General features: G+C 36.1%; 1 protein-coding gene across 4 annotated transcripts in view; it reads left to right on the top strand.

The window, feature by feature from the left end:
• LOC132683252 (arylacetamide deacetylase-like 2) overlaps positions 1 to 1,510 on the top strand; it is a 189,840-nt gene extending 188,330 nt beyond the window's left edge. For 3 of the 4 annotated variants that reach the window (XM_060638988.3, XM_060638989.3, XM_078432241.2), the window contains one exon: positions 783 to 1,510. In XM_060638988.3, the coding sequence (XP_060494971.1) occupies positions 783 to 1,385 (603 nt within the window). In that variant the 3' untranslated portion in view covers positions 1,386 to 1,510. The remainder of the gene's footprint in view (positions 1 to 782) is intronic. The other variant, XM_078432242.2, reaches the window with a different exon arrangement.
• The last annotated feature ends 17,055 nt before the right edge of the window (positions 1,511 to 18,565 follow it).

The raw sequence follows: 18,565 nt of genomic DNA, 5'->3' as shown, positions 1-18,565 counted from the left end.
TACTTTGGTGAGGGGATTGGCTTTCAAAATCACTCTTCAGATATCTAGACTTACATGTGCTATGGCAGCAGGAATAGCCATTTGCCCGGATGTCATAGTTGTAGAAGCTGGTCTGTGGCTCAGGTAATTTTTCTTGAGAGATTAACTCTCCTGTAGTGTTTAGGACTAAGAGAGAAGGAACGGGGAATATATGGTGGCTTTTCTCACCCCATCACTGAGAGCTTAGGATACCTCATACCTCTGGTAAGAAAGAGAAACTCCAGATACAATGCTCCGTGTCTTTGCCTGCCCTTCAAATTTTCATAAATTCCTCTGCTTATTTACCATCACAATACATTATGTTCTCCAGAAGGCAACTTGTATATTAGGAATATTTCCTTTAACTTGGTCCAACTCCTTCTGAATTTAGTTAGTATGTGTGTTTGAGCATTCATATTTTATTGTTATAGTCTATCTTCTCAGGTTACTTTAGATCAAAAAGTGATTTTTAAACATAGCTCGTAATCTTCTCTAAGAATCTCATTATTATAATTTTATTTCATGGTCATATATGAATAAACATGTGTAAGTGTTTGATGTATATGTGTATCATAACTGCTGAAAGCAGTCTGATGCATTTTAATGCCCTTAAAATAAAGTCTAAATATTATAAAAAGAAATAACCATTAGGTCCTGTATTGGTTTTGTAACTATTTACATCATAACTGCTCATATTATTGGAGTAAAACCTCCCAATCGTATAGTTTGGAGTCTTTTCACATTTTATTATCAATTTTTTTCAGGTACAAAATGATCCAGAATTCAAAAATAAAATTAAGGCACAAGCTTTAATTTACCCTGGCTTGCAGGCGGTGGATGTTTTAATGCCCTCTCACCGACAAAATGAGCATGGTCCGATTCTGTCAAGGGATATGGCAATTAAAATGGGATGCCTGTACTTGACCAAGGATAAAGCACTGCCCCAAGCAGTGAGAGAAAATCAGCATATGCCCCATGGATCAAGACATCTGTTCAAGTTGGTTAACTGGAGTACTCTTCTTCCTGAAAAATATAGAAGGAATCACATATATACTGAACCAATTATTGGGAAGCTTAACTCTTCGTATCCAGTACTTTTGGATAGCAGGTTATCACCCTTGTTAGCCACTGATTCCCAATTAGAAAAATTGCCACTAACTTATATCATCACCTGTGAACATGATATCCTAAGAGATGATGGACTTATATACGTCTCACGACTTCGAAATGCTGCAGTTAACGTTTCTCATGACCACATAGAGGATGGGATCCATGGAGCACTTTTTTTCATGACAACACCATTTTACTTACATGTAGGCATTAGAATAAGTGATAAATATATTAATTGGCTTGAAGAAAATCTATAAATAGTACATGTAGCTAGCTAATTATTTATTTAGTAATACAATCCAAAGGTTATATTTGAAAGTTTGTGACTTTAAGGAACAGAAAAATGATATTCTTTTTGAATAAATGTAAGTTTAAAAGCAAAGATTACTGTGTACCTTTGAACAAGTTACTTAATTTCCCTAAACTTGGGTCTTAATAAATGTAGAGATTCACTGTATTAATCCCATTAAATACAATTTATTTTGCTTGATAAGTTTTAAATATGCACCAGTAATAGTAATTTTTTTTTAAAAAGTGTGATTATAAACAAAACAAGCAGGACAGTATCCAGGTAGTGATAGGAATGGTAGTGGTAAGTGAGGAGAAGTTTTAAAGAAGAAAAATCACAATGGCATTTGTGTGTAGGAGGAAAACTGCATTATATTGAAAACCTGTTTTTTCAATTAATGGTCCATACAGTAATTGTATTCACCAAATGTAAATTCCATTAGGTTTTTTATTTTTTTCAATTCACCTAATACAAACAAAATCTGCTTTCAAATATATTGCTCAGTTTCTTATAGAAGGAAAGGATTAACATGTAGGCTATAAATTCTTTCAAAAGCCTAAATATTTGGCTCTCACTATGCTTTTTTTGTAAAATTAAGTTTATTTATTTATTTTCAGAGAGAGCACAAGTTGGGGAGGAGCAGAGAATAGGAGAGACAGAATCCCGAGCAGGCTTCATGCCATCAGTGCTGAGCCCATTGCAGGACTCGAACTCATGAACTGTCGTGAACTGTGAGATCATGACCTGAGCTGAGATCAAGAGTCAGATGCTTAAGCAACTGTGCCACTGAGGCACGCCCTCACCCCCACCCAACACTCAAACTTTTAAAAATATTGATTGCTATATTATCAATCCAAGAAAGTTTCTAGTCACATACTGAACACTGATTAAATAAAGAAGCAGAATGTAGTTCTAATGACCTGAAGATACTAGGATGACATAAAATCCTGGGTGATGTGCTCTCACATGGGGGACACATAGGTTGTATCATGAAATTATAGGTATAACTTTGATAACTTATTTATAAATTTGGTTTTACTACATATTAACATAAAGTTATTGAGTAAGAAACTTTTGCAATCCTTTAATGCTGTTTGAATCATTCTATAATATGTCACATAAATCAATATTGGTTCAGTGTGGGAGAAGACAAAGATAAGCAGTAAAACAGACTAGAAAATACAGAATCGCAATATCAGTGATGAATTTCTATGTGGAAGAACAAAAGTGGAACACAATAGAGGGTTAATTAAGATGGTAGAGTATTCAGGGGCCCTGGACTTGCCTTGTTCCTCGAACATAGTTAGATTAACATCAAATCATTTCGAACATTTAGGAAATTGATCTGAGGATTAAGAGAAGTATTTCCACAATTAGAGGGAGAGAACTTGGCAGGTATGAAGTGCAGAGATGTGAATTGGGGGAGAGAAGCCCACAGTGGCACAGGGAGAGGAGAGAGTGAGCTGGGGAGAAACAGCAACACATAGGGTTCCTACTAGAAAAACACTTCGCCAAAATGGGGAGTTGGGAGGAACTGACTATTGCAAGTTTTTACAAACAGGAGAGCTCAAAATTCTGAGATTTTAGGAGTCCACAACATATGCTATAGTCAAGCCATACGGGCAGTGGTGCTCCTGGAGAGAAGGAAGGTGGAGGTATCCCCTGTGTTGCATGGGGAGAAAACATTCCCCTTCTTGGAGTACATACAGAGGAGGGTATATTGCTTCTCCAAGGGCAAAAGACCCGGAGAGCATCATTGAATGGCCATTCATCAGCAAGGGACAGAAGTGCACGGAGAGGGCAGATAACTTGGTCACTGTTTTTCACTGTACGTCAACATAAACTCCAAGCACCTGTGAGGTCATGCAGCTGCTTTTCTGGGACAAAATGGCACCAGACATAGCACAGTGAAGTCTCCTCTAGAGGAAGGGAGTGGGTCCACACCTTGTCAGGCTCTTTAAGATTTGGAGTTTTGAATCCCAGCCATGCCAGAGATAAAACACAGGAGATTGTGGTGCCAGGTGTTTGAGGGCCTGGCACAGGCAGGTATCTGACAGAAGTCTGAAACCCAAGAGGGGAGTTGGTTCACTTGTCTTTAAGGGTTTCCTGAATAGGGGTGGGTGAGAGCTCCCCTCTCCAGGGAGGAGAGAGTGGGATGATGTCATCTTCACCCCACCCACCAGCACTGTTGGACTTCAGTGGGCTTTGCTCAGTGAGCAAAAAAAAAAAAGTGCCCGCGATGCAGGCTGGAGCCACTTATACCAAACCCCAACCTCTGCATATTGCAGGTGCATCTTAAGGCACGTCTGACTGTGAACCAGTGCAGAAAGCCTGTCGCACATAGAACAAATGCATGCGTCAAGTGTACACATCATAGAGTGCTCCAAAGCGTGAGTTTCAGTTCTGATAGAAATAGGACCAGGATTTCTTTTTTTTTCATTCTTTAGATTCAGGCTTGTAGTTTTTGTTTGGTTGTTTTTACATTTGCTTCCTTTTTTTTTCTCTCTCTCTCTCGTTTTCTTTGAAATCAGGCTTATAGTTTTTTGTTTGGTGTTTTGTTATTTCCTTTTCATTTTCTCTTTTTTTGGATCGGGCTTATTTTAACAAACAAATCAAAGCACACCTAGTTAAAGGTCCAAACAATCCTCCATGCAAGAAAGGAGGAACTCTACAGAGGACTGACCTGTGGAAAAGAGCAGCAAAAACACAACAGCAAAGTGCACAAAGCACACACCAGAAACACTTCCTGAAGTGCTATGCCCTGGACAGTGTATGAACCCTTCTTAATATAGCATTACTGTCAGGAGCAGGAAACATAACAAGCTTTCATAACATGAAGAAAGAGAAACCTAGACAAAATGACATGACCGAGGGATTCTGCTCAAAAGACAGATCAAGAAGAAACCACATGTAGGGATTTGCTCAAAAACAGATATAAGCCATATATCTGAACAAGAATTTAGAACAACAGTCATAAGAATGCTAGCTGGGCTCGGGAAAAGCATAGAAGACACCAGATAAAATACTTAAAAACTAGTCAGGTCAAAATAAAAAAATGCCAGTATAACTGAAATGCAAAACTGGATGTAATCATAATGAAGATGGAAGAGGCAGAGGAATGGATAGGTAATACAGAAGATAAAATTACGGAAAATAATGAAGCTGAAAAGAAGGGGGAGAGGAAACTATTAGATCATGAATATATACTTAAGTTATCCACAAAGCATAATAATATCTGTATAAAAGGAGTCCCAGAAGAAGAAGAGTGAGAAAAAGAAGGTTTATTTGAACAAATTACAGCTGAGGACTTCACTAATTTGAGGAAGGAAACAGGCATTCAAATCCACGAGGCCAAGAACTCCCCTCAGAATCAACAAAAACAGGACAATACCAAGACATATCATAGTGAAACTTGCAAAATACAAAGATCGAGAATTCTGAAAGCAGCTGGGGACAAAACGTCCTTAACGTACAAGGGTAGATGCATAAGGTTAGCAGCAGACCTGTCCACAGAAAACTGGCAGGCCATAAGAGAGGAGCATGATATATATAATGTGCTAAGTGGGAAAAATATGCAGCCAAGAATACTTTATCTAACAAGGAAGGAGAGAGAGAGTTCCCAACACAAGGAAAAACTAATGGAGTTTGTAAACACTAAACCAGCTCTGCAAGAATTATTGAAGGCGACACTTGGGGAAGAGAGACAAAGGCAACAAAGACTAGTAGCAACAGAGACAATGTACAGGAATATTGACTTTCTGGGTAGCACGATGGTACTAAATTCATATCAATAATTACTCTGAATGTAAATGGACTAAATCCTCCAATACACATGATACACATAGGGTATCATAATGGATAAAAAACAAGACTTATTGATATACTTCTTACAAGAGACTCATTTTAGACACCTTCATATTGGAAATGAGGAAATAGCCATTTATCATGCTAATGGAGAATGTGATACACCACATTAATAAAAGAAAGTATAAGAACCATGTGATCTTCTCAGTAGTTGCAGAAAAAGCATTTGACAAAACACAGTATCCTTTTTTAATAAAAACCCTCAAGAAAGTAGGGATAAATGGAACTTACCTCAATATCATAAAGGCCATATGCAAAAGACCCATAGCTAATATCATCCTCAATGGAGAAAAACTGAGAGATTTTCCCCTAAGGTCAAGAACACAACAGGGTTGTCCACTCTGACCACTGTTGTTCAGCTTGGTACTAGAAGTCCTAGCCTCAGATATCAGATAATAAAAAGAAATAAAAGGCATCCAACTTGGCAAGGAGGAAGTCAAACTTTCACACTTCATGGATGATACTATACTTTATGTAGAAAACCTGAGAGACTTCACCATAGAATTTCTAGAACTGATACGTGAATTCAACAAAGTCACAGAATATAATATCAATGTACAGAAATTGGTTGCATTTCTATACACCAACAAAGAAGCAGCAAAAAGAGAAATCAAGGAATCGATCCCATTTACAATTGCACCAAAAACCATAAGATACCTAGGAATCAACCTAACCAAAGAAGTAAAAGATCTGTACTCTGAAAACTATACAACACTAATGAAATAAATTGTAGACACAAATGGAAAACCTTCCATGTTCATGGATTGGAAGAGCAAGTACTGTTAAAATGTCTGTTCTACCCAAAACAATCTACATATTTCATGTTATCAGAATAACATTGGCATCTTTTGCAGAGCTAGAAGAAACATTCTAAAACTTGTTTGTAACCAAAAAATACCCCAAATATCCAAAGTAATGTTGAACAAGAAAAGCAAAGTGGAGGCATCACAATTCTAGATTTCAAACTGTATTACAAAACTGTAATCATCAAGAGGGTATGGTACTGGCACAAAACAAATAGATCAGTGGAACAGAATAGAGAACCCAGAAATGGATCCACAACTTTATCATCAACAAATCTTTGACAAACAAGGAAAGAATATCCAATGTAAAAAAGACAGTCTCTTCAACAAATGGTGTTGGGAAAACTGGACAGCCACATACAGAAGAATGAACCTGGACAACTTTCTTATACCATACACAAAAATAAATTCAAAATGGATAAAAGGCCTGAATGTGAGACAGGAAACCATCAAAATCTTAGAGGAGAACACAAGCAACAAACTTTGACCTCAGCCAGAGCAACTTCTTACTAGATACATCACTGAAGGCAAGGGACACAAAAGCAAAATTGAGCTATTGGGACTTCATTGAGATAAAAAGCTTCTGCACAATGAAAGAAACAATCCACAAAACTACAAGGCAACCTATGGAATGAGAGAAGATATTTACAAGTGACATATCAGATAAAGGTCTAGTGTCCAAAATCTATAAAGAACTTATCAAACTCAACATCCAAAAAATATATATAATAATCGAGTTAAGAAATGGGCAGAAGACATGAACAGATATTTCTTCAAAGAAGACATATAAATGGCTAACATATACATGAAAAAATGCTCAAATAAGAAATGCTCACATCATTCATCATCAGGGAAATACAAATCAGAACCAAAATGAGATATCACCTCACACCTGTCAGAATGGTGAAAATTAACAACTCAGGAAAAAGCAGATATTGGTGAGGGTAAATAAGGGAATCGTCTTACACTGCTGGTGGGAATGCAAACTGGTGGAAAACAGTATGGAGGTTCCTCAAAAAGTTAAAAAACAGAACTATCCAATGACCCAGCAATTACACTAGTAGGTATTTATCCAAAGGATACAAAAATTCAAGGTAGCACATGTACCCCAATGTTTATAGCAGCACTATCAACAATAGCCAAATTATGGAAAGAGCCCAAATGTCCATCGACTGATGAATGAATAAAGAAAATGTGGTATATACATATACAATGAAATATTATTCAGCTATCAGAAAGATTGAAATATTGCAATTTGCAATGATGTGGATAGAGTGGGAATGTATTATGCTGAGCAAAATAAATCAGTCAGAGAAAGAAAAACAGCCTATGATTTCACTCATGTGGAGTTTAAGAAACAAAACAGATGAACACAGGGGAAGGGAAGGAAAATTAAACAAGATAAAAATGGGGAGGCAAACCAAAAGAGACTCTTAACTATAGAGAACAAACTGAGGGTTGCCTTAGGGGAAGTGGGTGAGGGAATGGGGTAAATGTGTGATGGGCTTTAAGGAGGGCAGTTGTGGTGAGCACTGGGTACTATATGTAGGTGATGAGCCACTAAATTCTACTCCTGAAACCAATACTACAGGTATATGTTAACTAACTTGAATTCAAATAAAAACTTGAGGAAAATAAAGTGGAACACCATATTATATGATAAATAAAAATAAGTTGTAAAAAAACTAAAGATATGAATAATAATTCAAGAATAATTAAAAATATTAAAAAATTTTTGGAGTAAGCAATATGTCTCACTTGTCCTGTGACAAGAACCAGGTAGTATTTTCCATTGCTACCTGTTAAACAGGCTCTCACAGGGAAGAAAGTGTTCCAGAGAATGAACGGTTTTTACAGAGAGTGAATATTTGTACATTTTGTGGAAGTTCAAAAGATTTAGATTAACATATAGACAGGAATCATGAGTTTTAACATCAAGGAATGCAGGGAGTAGAAGCATTGATGACTATCTTAAAGAAAACATGATTTTCTTTCAGGCTGCTCATTTACAAACCAGGTATACAGCATGCATTTGGTGGGCCATAAATCAGGCTTTCAGTTTCAGCAAAGTTTATGTACACTCGTGCTGACTTGGAAAGAAATCTAAAGCGGCTTCCTTTAAAGACCAGGCCTTTAGAGAGTTTTTCTCTCATCGGGCTTTAGCTTGTTTTGTTTCTCCTCCTTGCTGAAATATCCAGGCATGGTGTTACAGTTTCAAGTTAAAGGTCATGACTCCAGGGATTTAGTTTGTGAATTTCTGCCTTATGAAGCAACAGGAGGAAGATTGTTGTCCTCTCTGCAGGTGTTTGCATCACACACAATTCGGAGTTACCTAATCTTCTGTGGGTGTTTGGGTGTTTTTTCCAATACCTTTCCCCTCTCAGCCTAACTATACCAGGTCAGACTTGTGTTTTCTTTAAACACCTTTATAGATGGATGTCCAAATAATGTATTGTGTAAACCAAGGTAATTGTGAAGGTGATGACCTCAGGTGAGAGGAACATATGATCACCCTCTACAGCATGGAACGTTTCCCCAGTTCCTTCAGGATAGAGCTCGAATTCCCACATTTGTCTTACGAAGCCTGTCTTTGTCTCCAGGTCTGTCTGTCTCCGTGGCTTTAGCTGTATATGATGAGGCCACCAAACCAACATCTTCTACATGCCTGAGGCTTTCCTTGTGCCAGGAAGATGCTACCTCTTAGCCTCCCCAAACAAACACCAGAGAAGCCCATATGCAGCTTTCGATTCACTTCTTCAGAGGTATTTAACTGCTCTATGATACATTTTTGGGACCCTTTCTCAGTAGAATTCACCACTGAAATAAAGAGAAAAGAGTGTACAAATGCACATGTACATACATTCATATGCATAGACTATGTTTCTATACAGCTGTTCTTTCATTTATTGGTGAGAGCTAGGAAAAATGGAGAATTTGCCATGGATGCATAACTCATAAATTTTAGGATTTTTTTTTAGAATTTAGCATAGATTTTCCCCTGTTGTTTAAATGGCTTTCTATACTTGTTGATGTCTATTTCGTTCTTAGTATTTTCTATTTCAATTGAGTCTTTTTTGATATTTAGTTGTTTAGAGATTTTTTTTTTTTTAGTTTTTAACCTAATTGTGATAAGACCTGAGAATATGGTCAGTATGTTACAGTCCTACAAAACTTCTTGAGATTAGGGTTATTGCATAACATGTGATCAATTTGTGTATACGTTCATATGCATTTCTAAAGAATATTAATCTTTAATTGTTGGTTGAAACAGTCTACTTATACCATGAGTTTGAGCTTGTTAATTAATGTGCTGTATAAATCTTCCACATCTTTCCTAAAACTTTTATCTACTTGATCTCTTAATGATAGGAAAGAAGTATTAAAATTCTCTCATTAATGCAGTGAATTTTTCAGTTTCTTTTTGAGTTTTATGTTTTTTTCTGTCCCTATTTTGAGGCTAGTTTACTAGAGTATGGAATTGATCTGTCATCTAGGTGCATAAAAATTTTTTGTCACTATTTGGTGAGTTTCTTTATCTATAGTTTCTTTATCTATCTATCTATCTATCTATCTATCTATCTATCGTTTCTTTATCTGTCTATAGGCAAAAAATGATTCTTGCCTCGAGCAATGTAGCTATACCAGCTGCCAACTAGACCATATGTTTCTTGAAATATGTTTTGTAATATATTGAATGCCAATATTTTTGCATACTATATTTTAGATTTGATTTCTGTGACCAATATATGGATATTTAAGAATCCTATCAGACTATGTTTATTTTATTTTTACGCTATATTAAAGCAACTCTTATTATGGTTCTAGTCATGAGAATTACTGCCCATTTTTTAAATTTATCACGTTAACCATTTTTAAGTGTACAGTTCAGTAGTAGTGTTAAATATCTTCATGTTGTTTTACAACAGATCACTAGAACTTTTTTTATCTTGCATCACTGAAATTCTTTACCAACTGAACACTAATTCCCCTCTTTCCTGCCCTGAGGCCTCGGCAATAGCTTTTTACTTTCTGTTTGTCATGTTGACTGTCTTGGATACTTCATATGAGTAAAATCTGACAATATTTCTTCTTTTGTGACTGGCTGACTCTTGCTCGGCATAACGTCCTCAAGTTTCATTCATGTTGTAGCACATGACATGATTTCCTTCTTTTTAAAAGCTGCATAGTATTCTAATATATGTATATGCCATGTTTTCATTATCCAGTTATCTGTTGTTGGACATTTGGGTTGCTTCTGCCTTTTGGTTATGGGGAATAATGCTGCAGTGAACATGGGTGTGCAAATATCTCTTTGAGATTCTGCTTTTCATTCTCTTTCATCTCACTCAGAAGTGAGATTGCTGGATCACATGATAATTCTACTTTTAATTTTATGAGTAATCATGCCGTTTTCCACATGACTGCACCATCTTACATTTACATTAATGCAACCCAGTGCACAAGTATTCCATTTCTCCATATCCTCACACCCACATGTTATGTTTTGTTTTTCTGAATAATAGCCATACTAATGCTATAAGGTGATATCGCACTGTGGTTTTGATTGGCATTTGTCTTATGAATAGAGATGTTGAACATGTTTTTGTGTGCTTTTTGGCCATCTGTGTATCTTATTTGGAGAACTGTTTATTCAAGTTTTTTGCCCAGTTTTTAAGGATGTTGTTCGTTTTTGTTGTTTAGTGGTAGAAGTTGTCTATATATTCCAGATATTAACCTCTTATCAGATATATGATTTGAAAATATTTTCTCCCATTCCACTGGTTGCCTTTTCCTTCTGCTTTTTTTTAAGTTTATTTATTTACTTAGAGAGAGAGAGTGAGTGAGTACAAGCAGGACAGGGGCAGAGAGAGGAGAGAGAAAGAATCTTAAGCAGGTTCTGCACTGTCATCACAGAGCCCAACGCAGGGCTCGAATTCATGAACCATGACATCACAATCTGAGCTGAAACCAAGAGTTGGATGCATAACTGACTGAACCTCCAGGGCACCCCCCACTCTTCACTCTGTTGATTGACTCCTTTGTTTCCCTGAAAATTTTTAGTTTGATTCCCTGAAAAATTTTAGTTTAATTTTTGTCTATTTTGCTTTCACTGACTGTGCTTATGGTGTTATATCCAAGAAATCATGGCCAAATCCAATTTCCCCATGTTTTCTTCTAGTTGAATAGTTTTAGGTCTTATATTAGGTTATGGAGTTAATTTTTTTTATATGTTGTTAGACTATGTTTATTTCAAAATACTTTTTACTGTAAAATCAAACACAGATATGATAAACCACATTAAACAAGTATATAGTTAATGAATTAGGATACTGTGAAGACCCATATCAACCGCCACTCTGGTTAAGAAATGCAACTTTGCCAAGTTACCCATGTGCCCATCCTTGTGTCACAATTAAATCACTACTCTCCCCTCTTTCCAAGTGGAACCGCTGTCCTGAATTTTAGTTATAGCTTCACTGCATTTCTATATAATATTATCACCCAAGTATGAATCCCTAGAAACTCTAGTTTATTCTTTCACAACTTGAAACATGGCAGTCTTCTTAAATCTCTTTCACTCTCCAAGTATGCTTCATAGTTTTTTTTTTCCTTTGGCCACTGGCCTCTCCTACAAGGACACTTTATTCCTGATTTATCTGTGGAAGAATCTCAGCCTGTACGGTTTCCTACAGTCTAGATTTTGCTGACTGCACACTTCTTGGCAGTTTACCATGTTCCTCTGTCTTGTGTGTTTCCTGGGAATTATCAGTTGGAATCCAGAGGTTTGACCAGACTTAGGTTCAATCTGTTTAGCAAGAATATATATGATGGGGCTTTATTTCATCAGGAAACACATATTTGTCACTACATGTTAGGTTAAAAGCCATCGAGGCTGAAAATACAGATTTATTAATTCAGTGGAGATTGCAAAATGATATTTTAATTTGATTATTTCTTTTATACATTACCTTGAAAGTATTATACAAGATGGTTACCTTCATTTTTAGTATTTATTTCCTTGTATTCATTTCCTCTTTTCAAGATAACGAATTGATTCTCTGTTATCTTCAGAATGTAATCAACCGATTAATTAAAAAATAACATATCAGTACACACTTGAGAATTAAAGCCTATTTTATTGATTGATTTCTCTTTTTTTGAGGCATTTTTTGTTTATTTATTTTATTTGAGAGAGTGCAAGGGAGCAGGGGAGGGGCAGAGAGACAAGGAGAGAGAGAATCCCTATGCGGGGCTTGACCCCACAAGTGATGTGATTATGACCTGAGCCAAAATCAAGAGTTGGACACTCAACTGACTGAGCCATCCAGGTGCCCCATGTTGATTAATTTCGTATTAAAGAAGTTCAGTATTCCCTCTTTGGGCCAGTGGAAGCTCCTTTCAGTCCTCTTGATAGGACTCTTGGTATGATATTCTTTGCAACCTGTATTTTCCAGGCTCATTTTACACATTTTATGAAAGGGATCTTGGATTAGCCATTAATCCCAGATCCCTGGTTTTCCTTTAATATTTGATTTATTTTAATGGTGGTGATATTTCAATACCACAATCTGAGCACTAGGGTTATTCAGCGGGCAAAACTAGGAATTTTTACAAATACCTATTTTAAAAGAAAAAATAATTCTTGATATCCTTGATAATAATTGCAGTTTGTTATTTCCATCTCAAATTCAAGACCATAGGGTTTTTACTTGATCTCTTTAGTATCACTTCCCTTTTTTTCCCCACTGACAACCTAAGAATCTAGGCACTTGGGGAAACATATATATGAGAGAATAAAGACATCCCACAATTTTTTTTAATGTTTATTTTGAGAGAGAGAGAGAAAAGTAGTTTTAGTGGAGGAGTGGCAAAGTGAGAGGGAGAGAGAGAATCCCAAGCAAGCTCAGCACTGTCAGCACAAACCCCCACATAGGGCTTGAACTCTCGAACTGTGATATCATGACCTGAATGGAAATCAGGAGTCTGGTGCCTAACCAACTGAGCCATCCAGACACCCCTGTCCCACAATTTCTTACTTGTTTTTACTCACCTTACAAATTTAGTGGTCTTAGAATAACAATATGAACGTCACCACCACTAATTTTGATGACTAAAAACAGTTAAATTTTTTTTTCTCTCTGCTCTTTCTTTTCTTCCTTACTTGATCTGCTTTCACCTTTTGGTGCTATTAGACTACAATGCCCTTACTACTACACCCGCCCCTTTTTAACCATAATTGAACACTGACTCTACAATAACAATATATTTAATAATGTTAAGCAGTATTTAGGTTGTCTCAATATTAATTTTGATTACATGATTTCTTACGAAACACTCTACTAGATTTCTTACGAAACACTCTTGGTACAATACACTGATTTATTATATGTTGAATAATTCCAGATATTAAATTATTTAGTCACATTATTTCTTAAGTATGTTATATATGTATTATATTTTCTCCCGACATGAATAATGATAATTAAGTTCTCATGATAGTCTAATTATTTCCTTCATAAGCCAAATGACTTTTTGCCTGAACATATAATTTCTTTCCTTTGTTCTTTTCAGTATAGTAACTTACAAGAATATATCTTGTTGTTGGCTATTCTGGTTCAATATTCTCAGGTACACAAAAGCAGTCTCTAATTATGTATTTTCAAGGTTTTGTTTTAATTTTAGGAAAGTTTCTTCAATTACAGTTTTTAATATTTTTTCTCTTGTTTTAATTTTTTTAATAACTGCAATTGTCCAACTTGTCATTTCTTTGCCTATCTTTAAATTTGTCACTTTCCCTTCAATATCATTTATCTCTTTTATTTTTAAAGAATGTTTTATTTTTTTCTTGAGAGAGAGTGAGAGAGCGGGAGAGAGTGCGAGAGACAGAGGCAGAGAGAGAATCTCAAGCAAGCTCCACACTGTCAGCACAGAGCTCAACACGGAGCTTGATCTCACAAACCCTGAGATCATGAACTGAGCTGAAATCAAGAGTCGGATGCTTAACTAACTGAGCCACCCAGGCTACCCCTTCTGTTCTTTTTAATATTTAATTTTTTTCTTTTCCACATTGCATTTCTTGATCTAAATGGTTGTTAGTTGTGTTTTTTTCTTTCTGTTTCTTCTATTTTAGTTTTCTTGTCTATGTTGTATGTTTTGTATGAGACTTGGACTTTGATACTTTTCTTCTTCACCATTTTTTTTTAATTTGGTTTTTTGAACTTGTAAAAAGAGACAGTTCAGATATTTTCTTCTAATATCAAGAGTTCCTGCTTCAGTTTTTATGAAGTGTTAAAAAGTAGAGTGTCTTGCTTTCAGATATTTTCTGATTCAGTAGTAACTTCCACTGGCCCCAAATGGGAAGTATGGAACTCTTTTATTATTTTTCAAGATTGTTTTGCCTATTTGGAGCCCCATGCAATTCCATACAAATTGAAAGATTGGCTTTTCCACTTATGTGGAAAAGACTGTTGGAATTTTGATGGGAATTGCATTAAATCTATAGATTACTTTGGGTTGTATTGACATCTTAACAATGTTAAGTCTACCTATCCATGAGCATGTTATGTCTTTCTATTTTTTTAATGTATTTTAAAGTTTCTTTCAGCACTGTTTTATAGTTTTCAACATGCAAGCTTCTCACCTCCTTGGATAAATTTATTCTTAAGTATGTAAGTCTTTTCATTGCTATTGTAAACAGAATTACTTTCCTAATTTCCTTTGTAATTGCTAGTGAACAGCTATATGTTGGTCTAGTACTCTGCAACTTTGCTGAATTATTTTATTAACTCTGGTATCTTTCTTGTGGGTTTACTGGGTTTTCTATACCTCTGATCATGTCAATTGCAGGGGTGCCTGGGTGGCTTAGTCAGTTGAGTGTCTGACTCTTGATTTCAGCTAAGGTCATGATCTCACGGTTTGTGAGTTTGAGCCTCACATCAGGCTCTGCACTGACAGTGTGGGTCCTGCTTTGGGTTCTCTCCCTCTGTCTCTCTCTTTCTTTCTCTCCATTGCTTGCTCTCTCTCAGTCTCAAAATAAACATTTTTAAAAAGACCATGTAAATTGCAAATCAAGGTAGCTTTGTCTCTTCCTTTCCAATTTGGATGGGCTTTTCTTTTCTTATCTGGTAGCTCTACCTAGAACTTCCAGTATAGTGTTAAGTAACAGAGGTGAAGCAGGATTCTTGTCTTGTCCCTGACCTATTTATGTTTTATTTGCAATGCCTAACTGGCATAATACATTGATGTTAATGTTGTTTGTGGTTTGTCTTAGTCTGCTATAAAAAAACAAAAAACAAAACCAAACTGTAGACTGAGTAGCTAAAAGACAAACATGTATTTCTCAGTATTCTGGAGTCAGAAAAGCCCAAGATCAAGGTTCAGCAGATTTGCTGTTTGGTGAGAGACTGCTTCCTGGTTCACAGACAGCCATCTCCTTGTTGTGTCCTCACTGGCAAAAGGGGCAAAGGAGCTGTCTGAAGTCTCTTTTATAAGGGCACCATCCCACTCATGAGGGATCTACTTTCATGACATAATCAGCTTCCCAGAGGTCACTTCCTAATACAATCACTTTGATCATTAAATTTTCAGCATATAAATTTTGGGGGAACAGAAACATTCAGTCTATAACAGGGTTTAAAGAAATATTTGTACATACCATTAAGAGAGATTCATGCCTACTATGTAAATTCAGTTTGGTGTTACTGGGACTATGGCAAAAGTCTACACTTCTTTAGGAGGGAAAATTGATAAATAAAAATTGATTAATAAATAAAGAAAGGGAAATTGATCAATCCTATCTGTCAGGGATCACAAAAAGCATCATATAAGTGGCTGCCTTGAATATTCAAAGCAGGAAAAGTGTTTGATAAGCAGGTATGAGCAGAGAGAACTTGAGAAGCTTTTTCTAGGAAAAGAGATACGACAAAAGCTCCAGAGGGCTTATATGGCTTGTTGCTCTAGGATAACTTTCAGTAGTTGAAGTTGACCTGGATTGTGGGATCAAAGGAGAGACTCTGTGAAGATGACTAGAACATACAATGTGATACGGAAAAATTTGGATTTTATCTTGGAGGAAATGGGAAAAATATAAAGATGTTTTAGATTGTCCAATCTGCATAGAATTGAGATGATACTCCACAGATGTTAGTTGACTAATTATAATATTGTGTGGTGGAAACCTGTGGGGAAACTAAGCACACTTTGCTGTCAACTGAGTGCATGGTGTTTTTGTAATCTCACAAGCCAAAGGCCAAAAAATGCCAAACGAAACTATTGTATGCAAAAAACATTACCTTTCTTTCATTTAGTGAGTAAAATAAAATGAAGATTAAAGACAGACCTAGTACGATGCTGTTGACAGCTCTTTAAAGTAGGAAAAGACCCACAGCCATTGAATCTTGGAGGAGATGGTATTAGTTTTATTCCTTCTTCATGTTGTGCATCTGATAGGTTCTCCTTCCATACTGAACAATGGTGACCCAAGGGACTTGCAAAATTGCGAAAGTTAGAGATCTTTAGAAACCTAGGGCTGAATCTAAGGAACTGCAAAGTGAAATAAATTTGGGGGGCATTTTCTTCTTGTCTTCACCCCTCTCTCTAGCTCTTCAGATGCTTTTAACATTTGACTACAGTCAGAGATCTAAAGTCCCCCTATAACCTCACTACATAGATCTGGGTCTTCTTGGAGGATCCCATACTCTTAAGTTGCCTCTTTTCTTTGATGTCAGCAGTAATAAAATAATACTAGTAATATTACACAGGTAATATTTCTTGACTGCTTACTATGTGTTAGGCAAACTGTGTGATCAAAGTAATTCAGTCATTACATCAGATACCTCTGTTCATCTTTCCAAATATGAGAAAAAACCATGTCATGACAATAACAGGTAATATTTCTTGATTGCTCACTATGTGTTAGGCAAACTGCCATGATCAAAGTAATTCAGTCATTACATCAGATGCCTCTGCTCATTTTTCAAAATATGAGAAAAAACCACATCAGCTACATGATATCTGGCTTTTGAAAAATTCCAACACCTTCTGCATACTTCTTGGCATATGTTACTTTGATTATATCTCCTAACTGCTTCTGATTAGGGCCTTCATGTTCACACAGGTACAGCAAATATTTAGCCTGATAACATTATTTCTGTTTCTTCCCAGTCCCCTTCTGTGAGTGTGTGTGTGTGCATGCATATGTGCATGGGGTGGGGGTGGAGTAGGAGAGACATGTGATGTGAAGGCAGAAACTTTATCTTAACTTTAACTCTATTCTCCTCTCAGTCTTTGTCATCAATGAACACTCCTGATTTTAGTTTTCAAACTTCATTGTTGTCGGTGAACTTGAGATTTCCCCCTTCCCAATATTCGCAAGCATTAATTAATCACATTAATTTATGAAAAATATGTATTTAGCAATTGAATGTGATCAAAGAGTTACATAATTAGGGTAGGTCTGTTAGTACCAGTTTCTCCAGGAAAGTTCCAGTTTAAATGCATTATTAATAGTGAAAGCACTTTTTAAAGTGTTGTAGTTTGAAAAACAAATAATATTCCTAAATTACGACTGGGGGATTCAGGGAAACTGCAATGTAAATGAACAAAAATAAAAATTGTAGTAATAAAGTTTAGGAGAGACTTTGAAGTTAATACTTATGCTTTCAAGAGGTCCAGTATATACTTAAATTAGACTCCTGATTGAATTTAATTCTATCACTAAAATTTACTTTCTTTAAGTCCCAATCTCTGGGAATGAGCTTGAGAATTGTGGATTTATTGATTTATGACTGTTCTTTTAATTCCTAGGGCCTAGCAGATCAGACAGAAAATCTCCAGTGCCTTACATCTCTAAAGAACATTGAAATGATCAGCTTTATGGACAGGAGCTTCTCAGGCTATCTTAGGTTGCAGCAAGCGTAAGTCCAATATTTGCGCTCGTGGTTGCCTGCCACACTAGGCTACTTGGTGTAGATTGATTTTAAAGATTTACCAGTTAACCATTAGAATAAAGTCAGTATACAATCACTTAAAAAAGTGTTTCCTGAGATACTTATACCGAGCCTTGTTGTACTTCAGACTATTGAAGTTCCAACTTGATGAATAATGTCATGTGGAAAAGTCGCCACACCCCTTATCTTTTAGCTCAAATTTTGGTCCAGCACAACAAGCAACAGAGTTAGTAATCCATGCTAATTTCATGAGCCAGGATCTTGATGAAATATTAGCTAGGTTTTTTTTAAAACCTCTTCTTACAAAATGCTGCAACCAACCAATCACAAAATTGGATTTTGTGGCTTATTAAGAATTCTCATCTAGGCTCTGACTCACACCTATGGTGCTTTAGGAAGATGACAGCGTCACAGGGTGAAGAAACACTGTGGGAGTTGCTTAATAATAATTAAGGCTTGAACTAATGTTTTGCAGTATCTGTCTCAGAATCTCTTTTTCTCAGCACTGTGAAGAGACTGGAGAAAGGGATATT

The sequence above is a fragment of the Panthera onca genome, chromosome C2 (genome assembly GCF_046562875.1).
Source record: "Panthera onca isolate mPanOnc1 chromosome C2, mPanOnc1 haplotype 2, whole genome shotgun sequence".
NCBI lineage: Eukaryota > Metazoa > Chordata > Mammalia > Carnivora > Felidae > Panthera > Panthera onca.
The sequence above is the reverse complement of the archived record's forward strand: the minus strand, read 5'-3'. Positions and strand labels throughout refer to the sequence as shown.